The 20,721-nt window shown below is 40.1% G+C and overlaps 2 protein-coding genes across 5 annotated transcripts in view; one reads left to right on the forward strand and one right to left on the reverse strand.

Moving 5' to 3' along the window:
* Window positions 1–17,251, forward strand: part of LOC144078104 (dnaJ homolog subfamily A member 3, mitochondrial-like) — a 58,566-nt gene extending 41,315 nt beyond the window's left edge. For all 3 annotated transcript variants that reach the window (XR_013301175.1, XR_013301174.1, XR_013301176.1), the window contains exons 15-16: window positions 8,515–8,648; window positions 16,699–17,251. The gene's annotated coding sequence lies outside the window, so the exon portion shown is untranslated. The remainder of the gene's footprint in view (window positions 1–8,514; window positions 8,649–16,698) is intronic.
* On the reverse strand, window positions 897–20,460 carry LOC144078106 (zinc finger protein GLIS2-like). Of its 2 annotated transcripts, XM_077606309.1 has the most exons (8): window positions 20,014–20,460; window positions 18,274–18,365; window positions 6,672–6,844; window positions 5,481–5,650; window positions 5,232–5,414; window positions 4,076–4,209; window positions 3,852–3,970; window positions 897–3,502 (listed from the first exon to the last, which is right to left on the reverse strand). In XM_077606309.1, exons 3-8 carry the CDS (start codon window positions 6,823–6,825, stop codon window positions 2,892–2,894), a joined length of 1,371 nt encoding a protein of 456 aa, XP_077462435.1. In that variant the 5' UTR covers window positions 6,826–6,844; window positions 18,274–18,365; window positions 20,014–20,460; the 3' UTR covers window positions 897–2,891. The 2 variants fall into 2 exon arrangements, with proteins under 2 accessions (XP_077462435.1, XP_077462434.1); XM_077606308.1 differs by lacking the exon at window positions 18,274–18,365.
* Window positions 20,461–20,721: the final 261 nt, after the last annotated feature.

A 20,721-nucleotide genomic window follows, 5' to 3' on the forward strand; every position in this document is an offset into this window, starting at 1 on the left:
CATCTTCTTCTGTTTTCATTCCAAGGGAGGACAGGAATTAATAGACGACCCAATATTTTTGACAATCCGCCCACCAATCGGGTCATTGAAATCGGAGAATGCCGTATTTTCCGCACTATAAGCCGCACCCGAGTGTAAGACGCCTCAGCCAAAGAATGCACGATAAAGAGAAAAAAAAATGTTATATTACAGTATAATTATCAATTTTGGAACAAACCAAAACAAACTTACATTAAAGTAAGAATAGTAAAAAGACTAAAAAAGGCAATTAATTAATGTACGTTTTCATATGACAAGACCCTAAAAAAAACAAAAGTAAACATAAAAGGCTGTCAGGGGTCAGAGGAAAAAAAATGTAATATTAAAAATTATAATGGTTAGAGTTAGGGTAATCTTAATATAAATTTTATTTGATTTTGTCTAAAAAAAATACATTTATTTTAATTCCAAATGTTAAAAATAGGATTAATACAAATCCTATATATAATGCATCTATTTTTATAACCCCAAAAAATAACTTTAGATGCCATAACATATTCTATTCAGGGTATTTTCAATTAGATATTTATCCAATTATTTATTCATAAAAAATATAAATATGCCTTCACGGACACCCAATTTGATTTTAATTGAGTATATGAAAAATGATTTTAATTTTCCTGATGTTGAAGCAGGCAATTGTGATTCCACTCTGCTCTCTAGTGGACAAAAGAGGAATAACAACTGAAAAAATACATTCATATTAAAAAAAAAACATCTTTTAACCCCATTGTCCCGCCATTTAACATTAAAAATTTTGAATATCAATGTTCTAATGACGTTAACGCCAAAAATATGATGTTATTAATACAAAAGTTTAACTCCAACTATGCCAAACAAAACGCAGACTCAGGAGAAATGATTCATATTCATCTTTATTGACATGTTGTCGCTCGTTACAGGAATACAAAAGTACACATATATACCCTTTTTTATTTATTTATTTTGGGGGGAAATCGTTAATATGGTGAGATACATTTTTGGCCCAAAACACAAGGCACATTTGAGAACCATCAACAATGACTGAATATGAAGTTTAGAACCAAACAGGCCACATGTAGCCGTTGTCAGCATAAAATAGCAGGAAACTTTAATTTGTAATTTTTTTTCTCCATTTTTTTTCTTTTCCTCTCTTTATCTTGTACTTGAATCAGTAAAACGCGTCTCGTATTAAACTTAAAATATGAGCAGATCTCATGGAGATCTTTGTCAGTTGACGATTACCGTATTCTCCGGACTATAAGGCGCATGTTTTTTTAATGTCAAAAAAAAAAAAAGCCCACTGCTTTAATTCTATAGTCTAAATCTAAATAACTCTTAATATGTTGTGCATAATCCGATTTATTTTCAGACATCAGATAAATTTGAACCATTAACAGGACTTGCTTTAAAAATGAACCGTTTTTGCATAAAACACCCAAAAATTTGGCCAAAAGACCACCTAAAATATTCTAACTGAGGAAAAGACCTTCCTTTGGCTGCCATTGACGAAGATATAAACGTCCATTCTGTTGGCTGGCAGTTATTCCCAATCAAAATGGATTGGTCGCTTTTCGTCGTCAATGGCAATCAAATATCCCCATCCAATTTTATCCATCCCAGTTAAAACAAAGTGAATTCCCGTTGATGTCTTTGGCAGAGAGTGAGTTACAAATGTTTGTTTTCAAATTTTTGCAATGTTTTGCTGCTTTCATTTGGGTTATTTTTTGTCCTGGTGCGACTTATAGTCCGACAACTACGGCAATATCCCAATAATGAAGTCCGTACATGCACGTATGAATTGAAAATTTGAAGCAATTTCCCTGAAGATAAATCCGCCTTTGCTAGAAAATGAATCATTCTCAAAGGGTTAGTCATAAGTTGCACGCCAAGGGTGCCGTGCTGTTTGTTTCTTGGTTGCGCCCGCGATTTGGCTTCTGACTGAAAAAGCACCTGCGAGGTTTGTCGAATGGCGAGAGGCTCGTGGATTGTCCGCCGCCAGATGTCGGGATGAGGAAGTCTTTGAAAGCGCTCATCCTTCGTTTTCTATTTTGCTTTTGCAAAGAGTTTAAAAGTGCAAAATAATCACGATATTAACACTTGCAGTGCTTAAGAAATGTATTAGCGGCTGCTAACGGGCTAGCCGTTCAATTCGTTTTGACCAGACGGGGCGAAAGATTAGCTAATGGCTAATATTTACCGTATTGGCCTGAATATAAGACAGTGTTTTTTTTGCATTGAATATAAGATGAAAAAAGTGGAGGTCGTCTTACAGTCGGGGTTTAGACATATTCATTTGCAACGCTAGGTGGCGCCAGATAACTTTAAAGCGAATGGAGAACATTTTGATGGTTAGTGTAGTTATTGCAATTTTGTTGTTTTATCTCAGTAAATTGGCTGATTAACATTTCAAAATCCAGATGCGCTTCGTTTACAAATGTGATTTTTGTTTACATATTTAAGTCTTTAGCAAATATTAAGATGTGATAGACAGTTTTAAATGAGGCAAAGTAACGTGATTTTTCTTTCAAAAATATTTTTAGAATTATTTGTTTCAGATGTAAAGTCATAATTTTTTGTATTTAAATTAAATTTGATGTTCAAGATGGCTTTTTTTTCAAACCCGAATCTGGAAAAAGAAGGGGTCGTCTTATATTCGGGCCAATACGGTATATTTATATCCATGTAAGTGTATAATACTTTTCAATCCACCTGTCATTTTTGCTGTTGCAAATTTCGGTTTGGATTATGCAAATTTTCGACACTTCCCGTCTGACGATTTGGCGTCCAATTAGCGTTTTGTTAGGCACCTTGTAGCTTAAAGATATCGTTAAAGATATTCCCCTTAGGATGAATGACGCCAAAGTCCCAGCCTAGCTGACCACAGCCGGTTTGAGCAGAAGCCCCCCAGGCGGGACGACCACCCAGGATAACGGATCCCTCCGTCGGCGCGGCCCCCCGGCAGACAGGTTTAGAACCTCCCCCTCGTTGTCGTCGCCCAGGTGACCTAGCGCGGTTAACCCGAACACGGACGCGGCCGAAAGTCCGAAGCGAAAAAGCGGCGAGTCGCCCGGGCCGAGCGGCCCGAGGGGTCCCCTCCCGCCCGCGGGGAAGAGCGACGCCCGGGGTGGGCACAGCGCCGACAGGGGCAGCGCGCTCCCCAAGCTGCCCAGCAGGGCGGCGGCGGTGGCCGGGTGGAGGAGGCGGGCGCCCAGCGCGGAGGGGAGGTTGGCTGGCATTGCCATTTTGAGCTTGGCGGGGGCGGGGATGGGGGCGGGGCCACCTGGCTCCTGGCTGACAAAGTGGCCGTGCGCTTTGATGTGCTTGCGCAAGGAGCTGGGGTCGGTGTAGCGTTTCAGGCAGCCGGCCATCTTGCAACAGTAGGGCTTGTCCACGTAGTGCGTTCGGGTGTGCTTGAAGCGGTCGCTGGAGTTGGAGTAGCGTTTGCTGCAGCCTTCGTAGGGGCACATGTATGGTTTCTCTCCTGGGGGAGAGAGAGTGGCAAATGTTCAGGTGGGTGTGTGTGGGTATGTGTGTCATTGGCCGTGCTACATGTCCTTTTTGGACTGGGAAAGGCTGTCAGAAATCTTGTTTTTTTAGTATAGTATACAATACGGAATTATATAAAAATATATAAACATAGTACCGTATTTTCACGACTATACGGTGCATCATATTTTTAGCCGCAGTGTCAGTAACGAGTGCTATTTCTGTATTTTACACACACAAAGGACGCACCGTTTTTATAGACGCAGCCAGGCATGGCAAAACATACACCAGCTTAAACATACACGCTACACCCACACGCTAAAAACACGTTTTTAAAAACGCACCTGTGTGTGAGCGGGTGTGGATCTTCAGGTTCTCCAGACGTGAGAAACTTTTGTTGCAAGTGGGGCAATGATGCGGTTTCTCGTTGGTGTGCGTGCGGATGTGGATCAGCATTTTGTACCTGTGGTTGCCAAAACGGATGAAATGAGTGAAGGAAAGGTCAAATGTATACGGAAGGGCATTGACGGCTATAGACGTCCAATCCGATGGCCTTTTTTTCCCCCACCTGGCATTGAAGCCCCGTCCGTTGCGCGCGCATCCTTGCCACTTGCAACAGTAGCCCGAATCCTTTTCCGGTTTGACGTGGGCGTCGTTGATGTGCTCCACCAAGTCCTGCAGCGACTCAAACAGCAGGTGGCACTGTAGGACACACACAAACCATTCCGTTTATTAAGGGGCGGGGCGGGGCGGGGAGAGGAAGACCACGTGATCTCAGAAGATGAGAAACAATTTTACTGCCACCAACAGATGGCAGCAAATCGTCTTTTTTAAACTTAGTTTTTGTTGGTTTTTTTTTGCTAAAAGTCAGGCCACTGTGTGAGTTCACGTTTGTTATTTATAATGTTTTTTTGTCAAATTGAGCGGGTTTTACGGTGCCAATGGGGTGGAAACGTATTGGGACGTGCATAGCTGGCGGCCATCTTGGGTAGGGCAACCAGTGCTTGAAAAAAATCTTGGTACTCCCCAATGACTGTCATTTTAGAAACATATTGGTATCAATACTACTATTATTAGTAGTATTACTAGTCCTGCTACTGATTTTTGTTTTCTTTATTTCTTTACAACAGGGGTGTCAGACTCGGGTTGGTTCGCGGGCCGCGTTAATGTCAACTCGATTTCACGTGGGCCGGACCATTTTAGATATAATATTTAGATTTTTTTCATATATAAATGGATTAAAAGAACTGGATTAAAATCCCTGAATATTCCGTTTTTTATAGATCTTAAACAATGTTTATTTTAGCTTTTTTTAATATATTTTTAGATTTTACAAAATGATTTTTGAATTAAAAACACAGAAAAAATGCATTAAAAAATTACAATTATTGATTTAAAAGGGGGGGAAATCAGGAAATTTAATATACATCTATAGTTTTCATTTTAATTTGATCCTAAAACAGAAAGTCGGCATGATTTACTTTCCCGGGCCACACAAAATGATGCGGCGGGCCAGATTTGGCCCCCGGGCCGCCACTTTGACACATGTGCTTTACAATATCACACAATATATGTTATTCTCATTAGTTTCTAAAGAAAAGTAGCCACACTTGGCATACATGTTTGCCTAGTAGTTTGAGTTACAATAGCTCAAAAAATACTGAAATAAATGTGAGTACCAGATTAGATCGGACTAATTAGCCGTATTCCAGATGAATATTTACCTTAATCCAGCGGCATGCTAGCCGGGCGTCCAATGAGGGCTCGGGCGAAACTCGGTGGTCCCGCTTCTGTCCGCCGAAAATGGACGGCGGGAAGTTGTACCCCAGCGGTGGGCTGGAGATGGGCATGTAAAAAGGGTACCGTTGGGGGGACATGTCCCCCTCCGTCCTATGGAACGTCCCATCCTGCGAGACGCGGAAGAAATATAACGTTAACGTTCAGAAGCGGCTTTGGGGGGGACGTGGACTTACCTGCGAGAAGGGGGGCGGGCGAGGGCTAGCGCTGCCGCGGAGGGATGAGGGGGACGAAGGGGACGGGGACGAGGGGGAGGACGCGTGGCGGGAGGATGGCGATAAGCTGAGGTCCATGGCCGGCGGGGTGAAGCAGGATGCGGGGGGCTCGGGACAGGGGGATTGAGAGTCTGGAATGGGTGCAAGGACCAAAAGGGATCAGGAGACACATTCAACTTTGGCTAACTGATTTTTATACCAAACACCATTATTTGATGTATTTTTTTAAATTAAAAAAATGGTTGATTTTTAAAAAAAAAATATTCCACAATTAAAATAAAGTCAAAAGTATTCTTTAATATTTAATTTAAAGACTAAAAATGATTAAATAGTCAATAAATAAAATACCACAGCTGGGATTGGCTCCAGCACCCCCTGCAACCCTAATGAGGATAAAGCGGTTCAAATTCAACATTTCCCCAAAGTAGTCTTTAAATTCATATTCTTTATTTTACATCAACAAAAAGAAAAGAAAACATGCTAAATATTTTGTTTATTTCCAGTAATAAATCAAATGTAAAGGAAACAGAAGGAATTTTTTTATTTAAATATTTTTTTTAGCGTATGTAGTCCAAAAAAAATTAAAAGTGAAAGAAAAATACTATAATAAAATTTGGATATTTGAAAAAATCAGTTGTTATTCATGTTTTGAAAATGTATACTTTAACCAAAAAAAGGAACACAATCGCAATTTTTTTATTTAATTGGACTTTTTTAGAAGTACATTTAAAAAAGTAAAAACTATCTCTTAATTTAAACTTTTTAATTAAACTTCTTTTACTTAGTAAGAAAAAAAATCGTATTTTCAATACAACAATAAACAACATATCTCACCCCATTCATCCTCACAAGGGCCACCAGTACTTGATTTATATATGAAACAAGCGAATGCCGTCACCGGTCGGGACGAGGAATTAGCAATTTCTGCTGAGATTTTTATTTTATTTGTATTTTTTTAAACTAGTTATCGCGTCTTATGATAAGGAAGGAAGTTTTGGGACAATGCATTTCTATTCTGCAAATTAGGTTACTACAAAAAACAGAGAATGCACTTACGACCTGATTGCATTAGGAAGCTAACGCGGCTAATACGCGCCGCGCGGCAGCACGCGGGCGCTATACGGAACCGCCTCACTCGCGGCCGGGCTTCACCTGGCGAAGAAGGCGGCGACGGGAACGTGGCGTAAATGAGGCGCGGTCGCGGGTGGGCACCGAGCGGCGCGCAGATGGACGACGAGCTCCGTTTGTCCAATCTCGTCCGCCCGGAGGGAAGCTTCAGGTCCAGCGGTTCGTCCGAGGACAACATGGCGTCTGCGGTGGCCCAGCTGGAACAAAAGAGGAGCAAAGGTCACGGGTTAATTTCAGGGTGTCGCCTAGTTAGCTTGGATAGGCTCCAACACCCCCCGTGACCCTTGTGAGGAGAAGCAGTTCAGAAAATGAATGGTTCATTCAGCCAGATTAGATTGGACGTCCATTGCCGTCAAGCGGGTTAACAAACAAGCAACAATATTTTCTATAATCCTTAGAGCACAGGTGTCAAAGTGGCGGCCCGGGGGCCAAATCTGGCCCGCCGCATCATTTTGTGCGGCCCGGGAAAGTAAATCATGAGTGCCGACTTTCTGTTTTAGGATCAAATTAAAATGAAGAGTATAGATGTATATTCAATTTCCTGATTTTCCCCCTTTTAAATCAATAATTGTCATTTTTAATCATTTTTTCAGTTTTTTTTTTGTTCAAAAATCATTTTGTAAAATCTAAAAAAATATTTAAAAAACCTAAAATAAACATTGTTTTAGATCTATTAAAAACTGAATATTCAGGGATTTTAATCCAGTTCTTTTAATCCATTTATTATTATTTTTTTAATATTATATCTAAAATGGTCCAGCCCACATGAAATCGAGTTGATGTTAACACGGCCCGCGAACGAACCCAAGTCTGACACCCTTGCCTTAGAGAGTGAGTGTGATTTATGGATGGATGGATGGATGGATATGTTAATATTCTCACGCTATGTTTGCATCGTAGAGAGATGAATTTTTTTATGTCGGATCCTGATAGACGAGTGATTGATTGTCTTCACCTTTTCTAATTGTGTAAACTCAAGCTTTGTATTTGTTAAAGCTGAAAACAGAGTTGATGTAAGGATCGTTGTTTTTACATGATGGCCCTAAACGCACCGCGTGGCTGATTGGCCAGCGAGTTTCCGGGTGCGGGAGAACTGTTTTCTTTCCATGTTGACTACACCTTACGGTAGATATGTTCGTGTTAATTTACATTTAAAAAAACAGAAGCAACATCATTTACAAATGGGATTCCACTTTAATTTGCATATTTAAATGTTCAGCAGATATTAAGACATGATAGTTTTGAATGAGGCAAAATGACAAACTATTTCTCTCAAATATATTGTTATAATCATTTGTTTCCGATGTACATACTGTCATTATTTCCTGTATAAAAATTGAATTTGATGTTCAAAAAGTCTTTTATCACACAAAGTAGAGTTTCGTCTTATATTCGGGCAGCGCTTTTGTAAACATTTCTGGAGCAAAGGTGTTCATAAAGCACGTTGCTCCGACGACGACGAGTGCAGCTGTTGCGCATTTCCTGGCACGTTCCGTCCCATCCCGTTCCGTTCCGTTGCGTTGCGTTCTTCTCCTGCTCCGTTCCCCCCGGAGTGTCTCGTGAAACACATAACTGGCTTTTGAGTCACTCGCCCCCAACAAGAATTCCTGCGCTTGAGCTGCTTTTTCACTCTCTCCTTTGCCAGAGTATCACATGACCCGCAGTGGAAAATTACCATTTAGCGCGATGGTGTCAAAAATACGGCCCGCGGGCCGAAAGCGGCCCGTCAGTGGGTCCGACCCGGCCCGTGGTGGGATGCTCTGCTTCACTTTGTAGCTCATTCATACTGAATCAAATACTTGTTTTGGGACAATGGTGCTGTAAAACTAAAGTTTTTAGTCATATTCTTTCTTTCGTCCCCTTGCAGTCAAAACGGCGACCAATGAGTGAACGAGGAACCAACACTAGGTCACCTGGAAATGGCCAAAAAGCAGCAGAAAGGGACCAACACGCAGAAAAAGCAGCCCGGAAATGAAAATTTTTTTTTCCAGGAAATGAACTGTAAGTACCCAAATATGACAATATAGTGCAATGATTTTTTTTCTTAAGATTTTCCCTTCAAAGTAACACATTTTTGTACTCCCTATTAAAACGATGAATATGGAGGTGAAAATTGTGAATCAGAGGGCGGCTTATATGCGAGAAATTGTGAAATTCAACCATTTTAAATGGTGCGACTTAAATGTGCGGGTGGCTTATATGCGAGTAAATATGGTAGATATCTTATCATGGGACATTTTATGCATAGTTGATGTGAAAAAAATGTTTTTTGTTCATTTAAACACATTTTTCCTGCTTATTTCTTAATCCACATGTGTCAAAGTGGCGGCCCGGGGGCCAAATCTGGCCCGCCGCATCATTTTGTGTGGCCCGGGAAAGTAAATCATGAGTGCCGACTTTCTTTTTTTGGATCAAATTCAAATGAAGAGTATAGATGTATATTAAATTTCCTGATTTTCCCCTTTTAAATCAATAATTGTAATTTTTTAATCATTTTTTTTTCTGCATTTTTAGTTTATCTAATCTAAAAATATATTTTAAAAAAAGCTGTTATAAACATTTTTTAGATCTATAAAAAAACTGAATATTCAGGGCTTTTAATCCAGTTCTTTTAATCCATTTATAAAAAAATATCTAAATATTATATCTAAAATGGTCGAGAATAGATGTATATTAAATTTCCTGATTTTCCCTCTTTTAAATCAATAATTGTCATTTTTTTAATCCACTTTTTCTGTGTTTTAGTTCAAAAATCATTTTGTAAAATCCAAAAATATATTTAAAAAAGCTAAAATAAACATTGTTTTAGATCTATAAAAAACTAAAATATTCAGGGCTTTTAATCTAGTTCTTTTAATCCATTTATAAAAAAAATAATCTAAATATTATATCTAAAATGGTCCGGCCCACGTGAAATCAAGTTGACGTTAAAGCGGCCCGCGAACCAACCCTGTCTTAATCCCTTCCTGTTGATTTTCAGTCACTTCCTCTTCATTTTAGGGCGTATTTTTTCCCGTCATTTCCTGTTCATTTCAGAGCTTTTCCAAGTCCTTTACATTATTTCCTTTCGGCACATTCCCCACCATTCCTCCTCCGTATCCTTGAATCTGTTCATCTATCCATCTAAGCGGGCGATGAATCCATCTCCAGATGCTGGCGGACATTCCCTCGTTTGTACTCTTTCCCCACCGAGAGTACCAACGAGCCACGAGTACTTAAGCCGTCGGCGGCTAAACCGCAGCCAAGTCGATCCGCCCGCCCGCCCGCCCGCCCGCCCGCCGGCCGGCCTTCCACGCCGATTTCCTGGGCAAACTCGCTGACTTTTGTCTGGTCTGCGGCGCAGGCGCATTGCTACTCGCAGTCAATCTCTGGCCGACCATATGTACGCCATCGGATCCCACCTCCCGCAGCTCCTTCGCCGCTTTTCCCTCCATGACCTTATGTTTGTGGCAGGCTGCCCGGAGGCTCTTATGGATCCTTGCGGTGCCTAGAAAAAACACCCTCTCACGCACATTCATTCGCACACGGCACGCCGGAGATTCTAAACACATGTCGGAATCCGGGGGGACTTTCGGCGCAAAGACGCACTCGCGCTGCACATGCGTGGAATGACGCGCACGTACCACAGCATTCCTCAACATTTCGTTTACAAAATCTTCCATCACCAAAGCTCCTCCTCCACTTCAAGATTTTTGTACCCAAAAATTCCAACACATTAACAAGGGCTGGCTCTAGAGGTGACTGTGTAGTTCCTCTGAACATCTCGGCCAATCATCTTCAAGCTTGGCTGTTAGGTGAAAAAAATTGCCATCGCAACGCTGTCTAAAACTGTGCTACTTGTGTGTGTGCGTATGTCATTGTTTACCTTCAACCTGCACAAGGGACTAAATATGGAAAGCCCTCGGTTATATATATATATATATATATATATATATATATATATATATATATATATGTATATGTGTATATGTATGTTTGTATATGTATATATATACATATACACATACACACATACATATATATGTATGTGTATATATATATACACATATATACATATACATATATATACACATATACATATATGTATGTGTGTATATGTGTGTATATATATATATACACATATATACATATACATATATATACACATATACATATATGTATGTGTGTATATGTGTGTATATGTGTGTATATATATATATGTATATATATGTATGTATATATGTATATATATACATATATATACACACATATATATATATATATATATATATATTATGTGTATGTGTATATAAATATGTATGTATATATATACATTCATTACATATACATGTATATATATATAAATATGTATATATATACATATATATACACACGTGTGTATATGTAATGAATGTATATATATACATATATATAAATATATACATATATATACACACGTGTGTATATGTAATGAATGTATATATATACATACATATTTATATACACATACACATATATATATATATATATATATATATATATATATATATATATATGTATGTGTGTATATATGTATATGTATGTGTGTGTATATATGTATATGTATATGTATATGTATATGTATATGTATATGTATATGTATATGTATATGTATATGTATATGTATATGTATATGTATATGTATATGTATATGTATATGTATATGTATATGTATATGTATATGTATATGTATATATATATGTATATGTATATGTGTATATATATGTACATCTTTACATACAGTAGGAATGAGCTAGAAAGTAGATCGGACCCCCCTTGCGGGCCACTTGTGGCCCTCAAGCCACACTTTAGACACCCCTGCTCTATAGCAGGGGTGGCAAAGTTAGACACAGAGGCAAACATTTTCAACTGTAAGACTCAAAGAGCCCCCTTACGTAAAAACTAATTCAATCTGCCAAATGATTTTTTTAAACATAATTTGATTTATTTTTAATGGGCCCTGAGGAATTTAAGCCTGTTTTAAGAGGGAATAAAAATAAGAGAACCATGAAACGAGGCAAAGAGCCGCATTGAGTTTGGCCGGGAGCCGCATGCGGCTCGAGAGCCACCCGTTCGCCGCCATGTACATAGGTGCACTTGTGCTTTAAAACCGGGCGTGATCATGTTTGCCACCTCTGCCCGTCTGCATCCGTGTTGCTTACGTCGGTGCGTGCATTCAGGAAAGGTTCCACGGCACCCCCGACGTGGCCTCTCCCTTGCCTTCTATTTACTCATCTGACTCCTTCCTGTGGTTTTCCTCCAAGCACTCCTCCAGAGGAGCATTCCTGGCCTTTTTTCTCCTTCTCACCGCAGCATTTTCTTCCCAAACGATTCCCAAATTTTCAACTTCCTTTCACTTTGTTGTTGTTTTTCAAGGTGGAGTCGAAAAAAAATCAGCCATCACTCAAAGTGGGGAAGGATGTCGGCTCAACGCCTTAAATTCTCATCCGTTCCCTGGTTTCTCGTTTGCTAGGACCAACCAGGAACCACCAGTTGACGCCGTCGGATGTCCAATCCATTACGGGCGGGAGGGGTGGCAGTGATTGTTCGGTCGATAATTCGATTTTTTTAAGACAATAGCCTAAATTGTCACAAAATTTTCAACTTGATATCACTCATTTTTTTCATTCATTCATTTTCTGAACCACTTTATCATCACTAGGCTTTTTTTTAATAAATTGATTAAAAGAACTGGATTAAAAACCCTGAATATTCAGTTTTTTATAGATGTAAAACAATGTTTATATTAGCTTTTTTATATATATTTTTTAGATTTTACAAAATGATTTTTGAACTAAAAACACAGAAAAAATGGATTACAAAAATTACAATGATTGATTTAAAAGGGGGAAAATTAGGACATTTAATATACATCTATACTCTTTATTTTAATTTGATCCTAAAACAGAGAGTCGGCACTCATGATTTTCTTCCCCGGGCCACACAAAATGATGCGGCGGGCCAGATTTGGCCCCCGGGCCGCCACTTTGACACACGTGCGCTAAACAGTCGCCACAACTCAAAAATAACAAAATGTAATATTTTTGACATAAAATTATGGAGAAAAAAAATCCAAGAATTGACAGAAACGGCCGGGAAGTGACCAATCCAATTTTGACACTATCTTGGAATTTGTCAAGAACAATTTTAAAATAATTAATAGCAGAAAAAAGGCTAAAAAAGTGAAATTGCGACAATCGAGGGAAGACTGTCGTCTTTGAGTTCTTTGAGTCTTTTTTTACTCTCATCAGTCCACAAAATGTCCCTCCATTTCTCTTTAGTAGGCTAGTTGATGTATTTTTATGCAAATTGTAGGCTCTTTGCACACCCTTTTTTAGACAGGCCTTCTTCTCACTGTCACAACATACTCCCAGGTAACTCCAGATTGTCTTTGATCATCTTTGAGCTCTTGCTCACTGTCCGACCCTTGTTTTTTTCCATTCTGGTTTATTCCGCCACTTGTTTTGTTCGCCGTCATTTTTTTGTCACGTGTCTTTGGCTTTGACCTCCATTTTAAGGCACTACACATCATTTTAGCTAAACCGCCTATGATTGTTTTGCACCTCTTTCTAAGCTTTTCATCAAAGAGCGCTGTTCTTCTGAACAATGTGTTGAAGGAGCCATTTTGTTCAAGGAAAAAACGCCTGTTCAACAGATGCTAGCTTCACTCTTAAAATGGGGACCACCTGATTCCCACCTGTTTCTCGCAAAATGGATGACCTCGCCGATTGAGCGCCGCGCCGCTATTTCTTCTTAGACAACCTCGCCATCTGATGCGTCGCCGTAAAATGACAAGAACGTGGATTCATCTGCTTCGTCACCATGGATGGCTCATTTTTTGGAAGACTACCGCAAGAGCAGTGGCGGGCCGTCAGGGCCTTCAAGGCCTTCTCTGCTGGCCTAAGAAATATCTGAATCATATATTATATTTTCTCCATCAATACTTATGAAATAATTCCAAATTGTCTGTTAGCTTCCTTTCTTTGCTTTCCCCCCTGTTTGCACTGCTTCCAAATGTGTGTTTTCATATTGAAGCATTTAACCAATCACATTTCAGCCATTATTTGTTGCCAGGGTCAGAAATCTGCCTCAAGGCCTTCACCATCAGTTCTGCAGGCTCTGCTGCATTAAACAAGCGTTGATAAGACTGTTGCTTTAACCAATCAGATTTCAAGTTGGCAACACCACAATGCCTTCTCGCAGGCGTAGGGATACGTCATCGCTTTCACCAACTATGATTGGCTAGTGATTAGCCGGAGCTACCAAACTGTATCTGGAGCTAGCTGCACAAGCAAATATATTGTTGTGTTGATTTAAAGCCATTTTCAAGACGGACTATGCCAGAAATACGACAGGACAGGCTCGACTTTCAGCATTAGCTTCGATGGCGATAGAAAAGAAGGAAGAAAGAAAGGAGGATGGATATTGTGTAGAGTTAAAAAGAATTTTTGGTGAGTATAATATGGCTATATTCCTAAATAATATTTTAATTGTGGGCCAAGTTCTGATATCTGAAAAGCTCCAGTGTTTGGATTTAAGCTCCAGTGTTTGTATTCAATCACTAAATGCGGCTAGGAAGTGGATTTTACCCTATTACAGTGCAATTTTTGCCGTTTCGTAGTATATGGACGTATCGGCGTTCATCGCTGTCTTTTTCCCGGGGAAATTATACTCCGGGCCCGGTTCTGATGTCAATAAAAGCTGTTTTTGGCTGGATTTTACCCCATTTTCGGGCAATGTTTGCCGGTACGCCATTGACGTTCATCGCTGTCTTTACCCGGGAAAATCACGGCCCGGCTCGGTTGTAATGCCTGAAAAGCTCCAGTATTTGTATTTAATCATTAAATTTTGCTAGGAAGTGGATTTTACCCGTTGAAGGCGCTACGAGAAAATGCACGGACCGCCACTGCGCAAGAGAATGGGGTGAAAAAAAAGTCGGGGTTCCTCCCTCCCGTTTTTTTTTGCGCCGACCTCAAGTAGGATGACGGAAAGAGCGGACTGATGCAATTCTGAGGAAGCCGTCTGCAATCTCCGACGCCTTTGACGCTTTGGGTGGGGGAATTTTTGGATGGTGTGGGGCGCCAAATGTTTGCTTGGCTCCGATTGGGTAATCGCAATGATAATAGTCATAGTTGTCATCTAAAATCGGAGTCAGGATCGGTCGCCATATTAAAGGCAATGCAATTTTGACTTAGCCAAAATGAACTAAAAAACACATCAACTTCTGTTATAACTTCTTTAGCATTTTAACTTACTCTGTTTATTTCTTGCAGTGATTTATCGCCATCCCCCGAAAGCGGTTTTTGAACTAGAGCACAAATAGATTCTTCAAATAAACGATAGAAGGAATTTATGGCGACGCCTCATTTCAATCGCCTAGCACGAAATATACATCACAAACATTGGTCTCGCTTTGGCTTCAGCAGACTTCTTTTCAAATTAGCGCTTGTTTTCTGCCCTTCCACTTTGGAGGCTCCCCCCGGTCTCCCACCTCGGCTCACCCCCGAAGGTTTTGACGCCCCCCCGCGCCCCTTCCATCCAGGCCATCCCACCACTTGGCAGTGGGACAAGGTCAACACGGAGAGCATTTTCTCTTCTCTGCTTTCCCTCCCTGTAATTCCTCATCAGCAGCAGAGCAACAGACTCCCCCAAAATCCTCCCCCCCGACTCCCCTCTATCCTTTCATCCCCAGCTGCAATGGAAAGACTAAAGATGGAGAGTAGGATAAGGCATACCTGGCAACTTATACGTTTTTCCTGTATTTTATATGTTTTTTTTAATCATTTCAAATTGTGTACGCCAAGGGTGTCCGACTCGGGTTGGTTTGCGGGCCGCATTAGTGGAGGCCCGGGGGCCAAATCTGGCCCGCCGCATCATTTTGTGTGGCCCGGGAAAGTAAATGCTGTGCTGACTTTCTGTTTTAGGATCAAATTAAAATGAAGAGTATAGATGTATATTAAATTTCCTGATTTTCCCCTTTTTAAATCAATAATTGTAATTTTTAAATCCATTTTTCCTGTATTTTTAGTTCAAAAATCATTTTGTAAAATCTAAAAATATATTTAAAAAAAGCTAAAATAAACATTGTTTTAGAGCTATAAAAAACTGAATATCCAGGGCTTTTAATCCAGTTCTTTTAATCCATTTATTAAAAAAATATATCTAAATATTAAATCTAAAATGGTCCGGCCCACGTGAAATCAAGTTGACGTTAAAGCGGCCCGCGAACCAACCCGAGTCTGACACCCTTGGTGTATACTGTCAAATTAACGTGAAATTTGTTTCAATTAGGGATGTCCTAAATCCAATCGTGTGATCTGAAATCGGGTCTGATCGTGTCATTTTCAGTGGATCAGAATAAGATCAGGGTTTTAAAATGGGACAAAAAAACACACGAATAAAGAAGAGAAGAGAATATTTTCGATTAAGAGTCAATTTGCTCAACTGAATTTTAGACAATAAATCCACTATCATGGAGATAGATGACAACAATTCTGATCGTCCATCGTGAGCTATGGAAAAAATAAATAAATAAAAAGAAAGTTCAGTGAGCATGAGAGCCATGGTCCGCTTCTGCTCGGCGTGGCACCAAACGTCCTCCTTATTTACCATCAAACTATTTTTTCTTTGCTTTCTCACGTTCCCCTCGCTGGCTTTGTCGGAGCAACAAAAAAAATGATTTTTTTCCTCAACTATTTCCTCAAACGCAGACCAAGAAGAGTTTGAAGGGAGGATGGGTGGAGTGTGTATGTTTGCGTGTATTTGTGTGTAGGAGTGTGTGTATGCATGTGTGGTTGTGTGTGTGTGGTGGGTTTGTGTCGGGTGGGGTTTGTGGAATTTTCTCTATGTTTGGTTTGGCTCTGCACTCTCGTGAGGATAATGGAAAAGAGGGGAGAAGAAAACCGGGGGTTATGGATGTGTGCGTATGAAGCCCCTCACAGGTGGTCGCCCTTTTTTTTTTTGCCCGTTTCCCCCCCTGTTGCGCGTGCGCGATGGCCAAAGCGTGTGAGCACATGTGTCTGCTTATTTGCAGATGTTGGCACGGCGGCGCGTGCTAGCTTTCGCTGGGGAGACGAGGTGAACAAGACATTCCTGGGATGAATGGACGCGAGGAGCCAGCGGTTGGATTGCGGTCGCCGACTAAGAGGAGAAAAATGAAGGTCTGCTGCGAGGCGGCGCCCAGAAACAATACCGCCGCCGAGCGAGGGGGAGCCAAGCCGAGGGGAGAGGGCCGGCCCGGAGCCGGGGGAGGCCCGCTTTTACGCTAACCTCCCGGCCAGCTCGCTCCTGCCCCCGCCGTTGGCTTTTAATGGCCGCCACGAACCCGCTGAACTTATCGTGTACGAACAGAGGGTTGCCGATAGTCCGCCGTCAGTGGAGGAACTTTACAGGCGATTTTGATCGAATCCTGGCTTCAACTCATTGGCGGATTGACAGCTAATCGACCAAGGATGTATAAGATATTTATCCATTCAAAGTTGGTCAATCGCGCCAATTGTTCAAAATTCCCATTATGTCACCAAAAACCTCAATTGTGGTATTGAAAAAAAACATTGCGGTCATTTTCTGACTATAAGCCGCCACTTTTTCCCCACTGAGGCTTATATGGGAGTACTTCTACTTACGAAAAAAGGGGTTTCGTAACTTAATTTTTTTTTGGTAAACAAAAAAAGGCACCGTGGCATTCAATCAGCGAGGACATCAACTTTGTGAATAACAGGTGTGGATCAGGTGACCCCGATTTAAGCGTGAAGCCAGCCAGCACCTGTTGAAAATGCATTTCAGGTCCGTTCTACCAGGCCCAAAAGCCGTCCACTTTGTAGTACATTTTAGACCAAAACGGCGGACCGGGGGCCAAATGCACCCTTGTTTTAGACTTTTACGTGTGCCCGATGTGTGTGCCACGTTGCATTTTGTACGGTTTTTAATCGCTTAATTAGGGGAATTGGAATCATTAACAAGGGGAGCATTTAGCTGAGGTGGAAGAGAGAATCTTGAAACATGGATAGTGGTTGTTGTGAGACAGCCAATTGAATTGAATGATCATTATTATGTTATTACATGAGAGCGATGAAATGAGAGGCCAGTAGAGGGTAGCGATGTTCTAAAGTGAGAATCAATGCATCCGCGACAATATTTTCAAAATAAAATAACGGATAAGGAAATGCATTCACTTTTGGGTGGATTTCGTAACTTGGCTTTTTTTCGTATCTCGAGTCACTCACTTGCAAAAAAATAAAAAATTGTAACCTGAAACTTTCGTACCTAGAGGCATTTGTAAGTAGAGGTATGATGATCTGACGATCCATTGGAGGAGAACTATGACACAATGTACTAAAAAGACATGGATTCCTGTGGTTGGTCAGATTGGACTGCTGTTATTTTGAACACGGAAACCTGGGTTCTTCCTGTCGTTACTTTGCTCCAAGGTGGCTTAATCAGGTTAGTCACGTTGGATTGCCGTTCTTTTGAACGCTACTGTAACTTGCATAACGTGAGCTGCCATGGCCCCCACCTCGAACCCCTCTTCCAGGCAGCAGACAGTGTGGGTGGAAAGGGGCTTTTATGCGAGACGCACCCAAGAACAGGAAAAAGACTCAAGTCTGACCTTTTCCAGAGCACTGTATGATGCAACGAGCCTGCAACCTGCGTGGAGAAGCCTCACATTGTGTGCCCAAACGACACCCCCGGAAGAAAAATCTGGCAAGGATAAAGCGGCCGTGACTCTCGGGTGACCTCGACGGAAAGGGCGTTCGGTGGGAAGCGATGTTGGGGTGCTTCAGAGTGGAGGTACGTCTCGCTACAGTATCACAACGTGGAATAATACAGTAATACCTTGACATATGAGTGTCCCAACATACGAGATATTTGAGATACGAGGGAAATGCAGAGCCAATTTTTTGCCCTGACATATGAGCAATGGCATTTTATTGCAGATGATAACCACTAGGGTAGGTGGTGAATTAGGACTGTTAAAATCATGTTTTTCCATTGTAATATCCTATTTTAGGTGTGTTTTTTTCAGTTTTTCAGAGGGTAGGAACACATTTTTTTTAAATACTTTTTTTCCTTATTAGGATCACAGAAAAATCCAGGAAAGTATTCAAAAATTCAATCATTGCTAGGAATGTGGGAGTCTTTAAATGAACCCGCAGAATACCCATAGAAATGCGGGAAATGTGCGGAATGTTCAGATTATGTTTTAATATTATTTGGGTGTGAAAATTCAGTGGGGAAATCTGTTTTTCTTTTGAAATTTGTGGTTTTCTACGTTTTAACCCCGTAAAAACCTGGTATCCATATACCTGGACATCAAGTCAAGTACGTATTACTAATTATTGCTGTTTATTATTATATTATTGGAATATAATTTTGATAATATACAATTATAAATGACTGCAATGTGAATGAAAACATCTGTTGATAGTCAACAGCAACAGTTTATTGTTGTTTTTTAATGAGTAAATTCAACACCATTCACCTATTGCTCGCCATTGACAAAGATAGACGTCCAATTTATTTACATTACCTGGCTATGAATGCTTATTTTTTTAGACATCCAATACATTTTGACGCCTGGCACCGTCATTGGCAGCTATACAGTATATTTTAAACATATTGGATGGGGAAGTTAAATTTCAAAACGATTTAGCTTATCATTTTAAGACCAATATATACAGTATTTGTTTATGAAAAATAAAAAATAAGCATCAAATAATATTAATATTATTATTAATAATAATAATAATAATGATAATAATAATTATAATATATTTTTTAATAATTACAATAATAATAATAAATCCTAAATCAAATACAATAATAAATAATAATAATCATAAATCCTAACTTAAATACAATAATAAATAATAATAATAATAAATCCTAAATTAAATACAAAAATAAATAATAATAATAAATCCTAAATCAAATACAATAATAATAATACTAATAATAATAATAAATCCTAGATCAAATACAATAATATATAATAAATCCTAAATCAAATACAATAATGAATAATAATAATAAAAATCCAAAAATTAGCATTGAATATTGTCAACACCAAATATTTTCTGTAGCATCTTAGTTATATTTTAAATATGTTAACAAAATAGATCAAATGATAAAGATTTGGATTCATATGAGCATACCCACGAAAAAAATGCTTGCCTACTTTGTGGAATTGCCTATTTTAAACCGCCGATTCTCTAGAAAAACTATCGTATATCTATTTTGATTATGGGATGTCGGTCCTCTCTGGCCATCTGGACCTTTTTCAAAAGCCCACGTTGAATGTTTTGGGACAAGCAGCAGCTGAACTATCGCGTGTGAGTGAGCCATTTACCTCTCAAAAGTCTTCTTGGATCGCAGACAGTCTGCTTGCGTCTCGGGAGAAATTCCAGCCTTCCTCCCGAAGAAGAAGAAAAAAATACACGCGTCCAAAAAACCCAAATGACAGCGAAATCAGACGCTGGGCTGCCACATTTCTGGCGACATCACCGACTGCTTTTTAGCTCAGGAGAAGAAAATCCTCGTTTGGAAAGGCTGTTTAAGTAGTTTTCCCTGGAGAAAACCTTGTCGATACGTCCAAAAGACGAAGATCTGCCGGGCGCAGGAGCGTCGCTTACTTGCGACGCTGGTCAACTGAACTGGGCGTTTAGGAAGGAGGAAAAAAAGCCTGCCTGCCTGCCTGCCTGATGGGTGGAGACCAATCCCTGGGAGAAAGAGGAGGAGGCAGGGCACGTTAAAACATCTGGCTAAGGGCGTATATGGTTGTCCATGGGTGCAACATTTGGAATATGGAATCTCATTGTTCTTGCAGAATGACAACAAAGCCATTTCATTCAAGTCGATTCACAGTGGTCATGAGGTTTCAACCTTTTTATAATTTTACAATCTGACAACTAGGAAAAAAATGTTGTTCAATCACATTTATGTATTTTGAAATTCCCCAATTGATGTGAGGCGCGAGTGGTTAGTACGTCTGCCTCACAGCTCCGGGGTCCTGGATTCAAATCCAGGTCACATCACTGTGTGGAGATTGCATGTTCTG

Source organism: Stigmatopora argus, chromosome 7, assembly GCF_051989625.1.
Source record: "Stigmatopora argus isolate UIUO_Sarg chromosome 7, RoL_Sarg_1.0, whole genome shotgun sequence".
In the NCBI taxonomy this organism is placed as follows: Eukaryota; Metazoa; Chordata; class Actinopteri; order Syngnathiformes; family Syngnathidae; genus Stigmatopora; species Stigmatopora argus.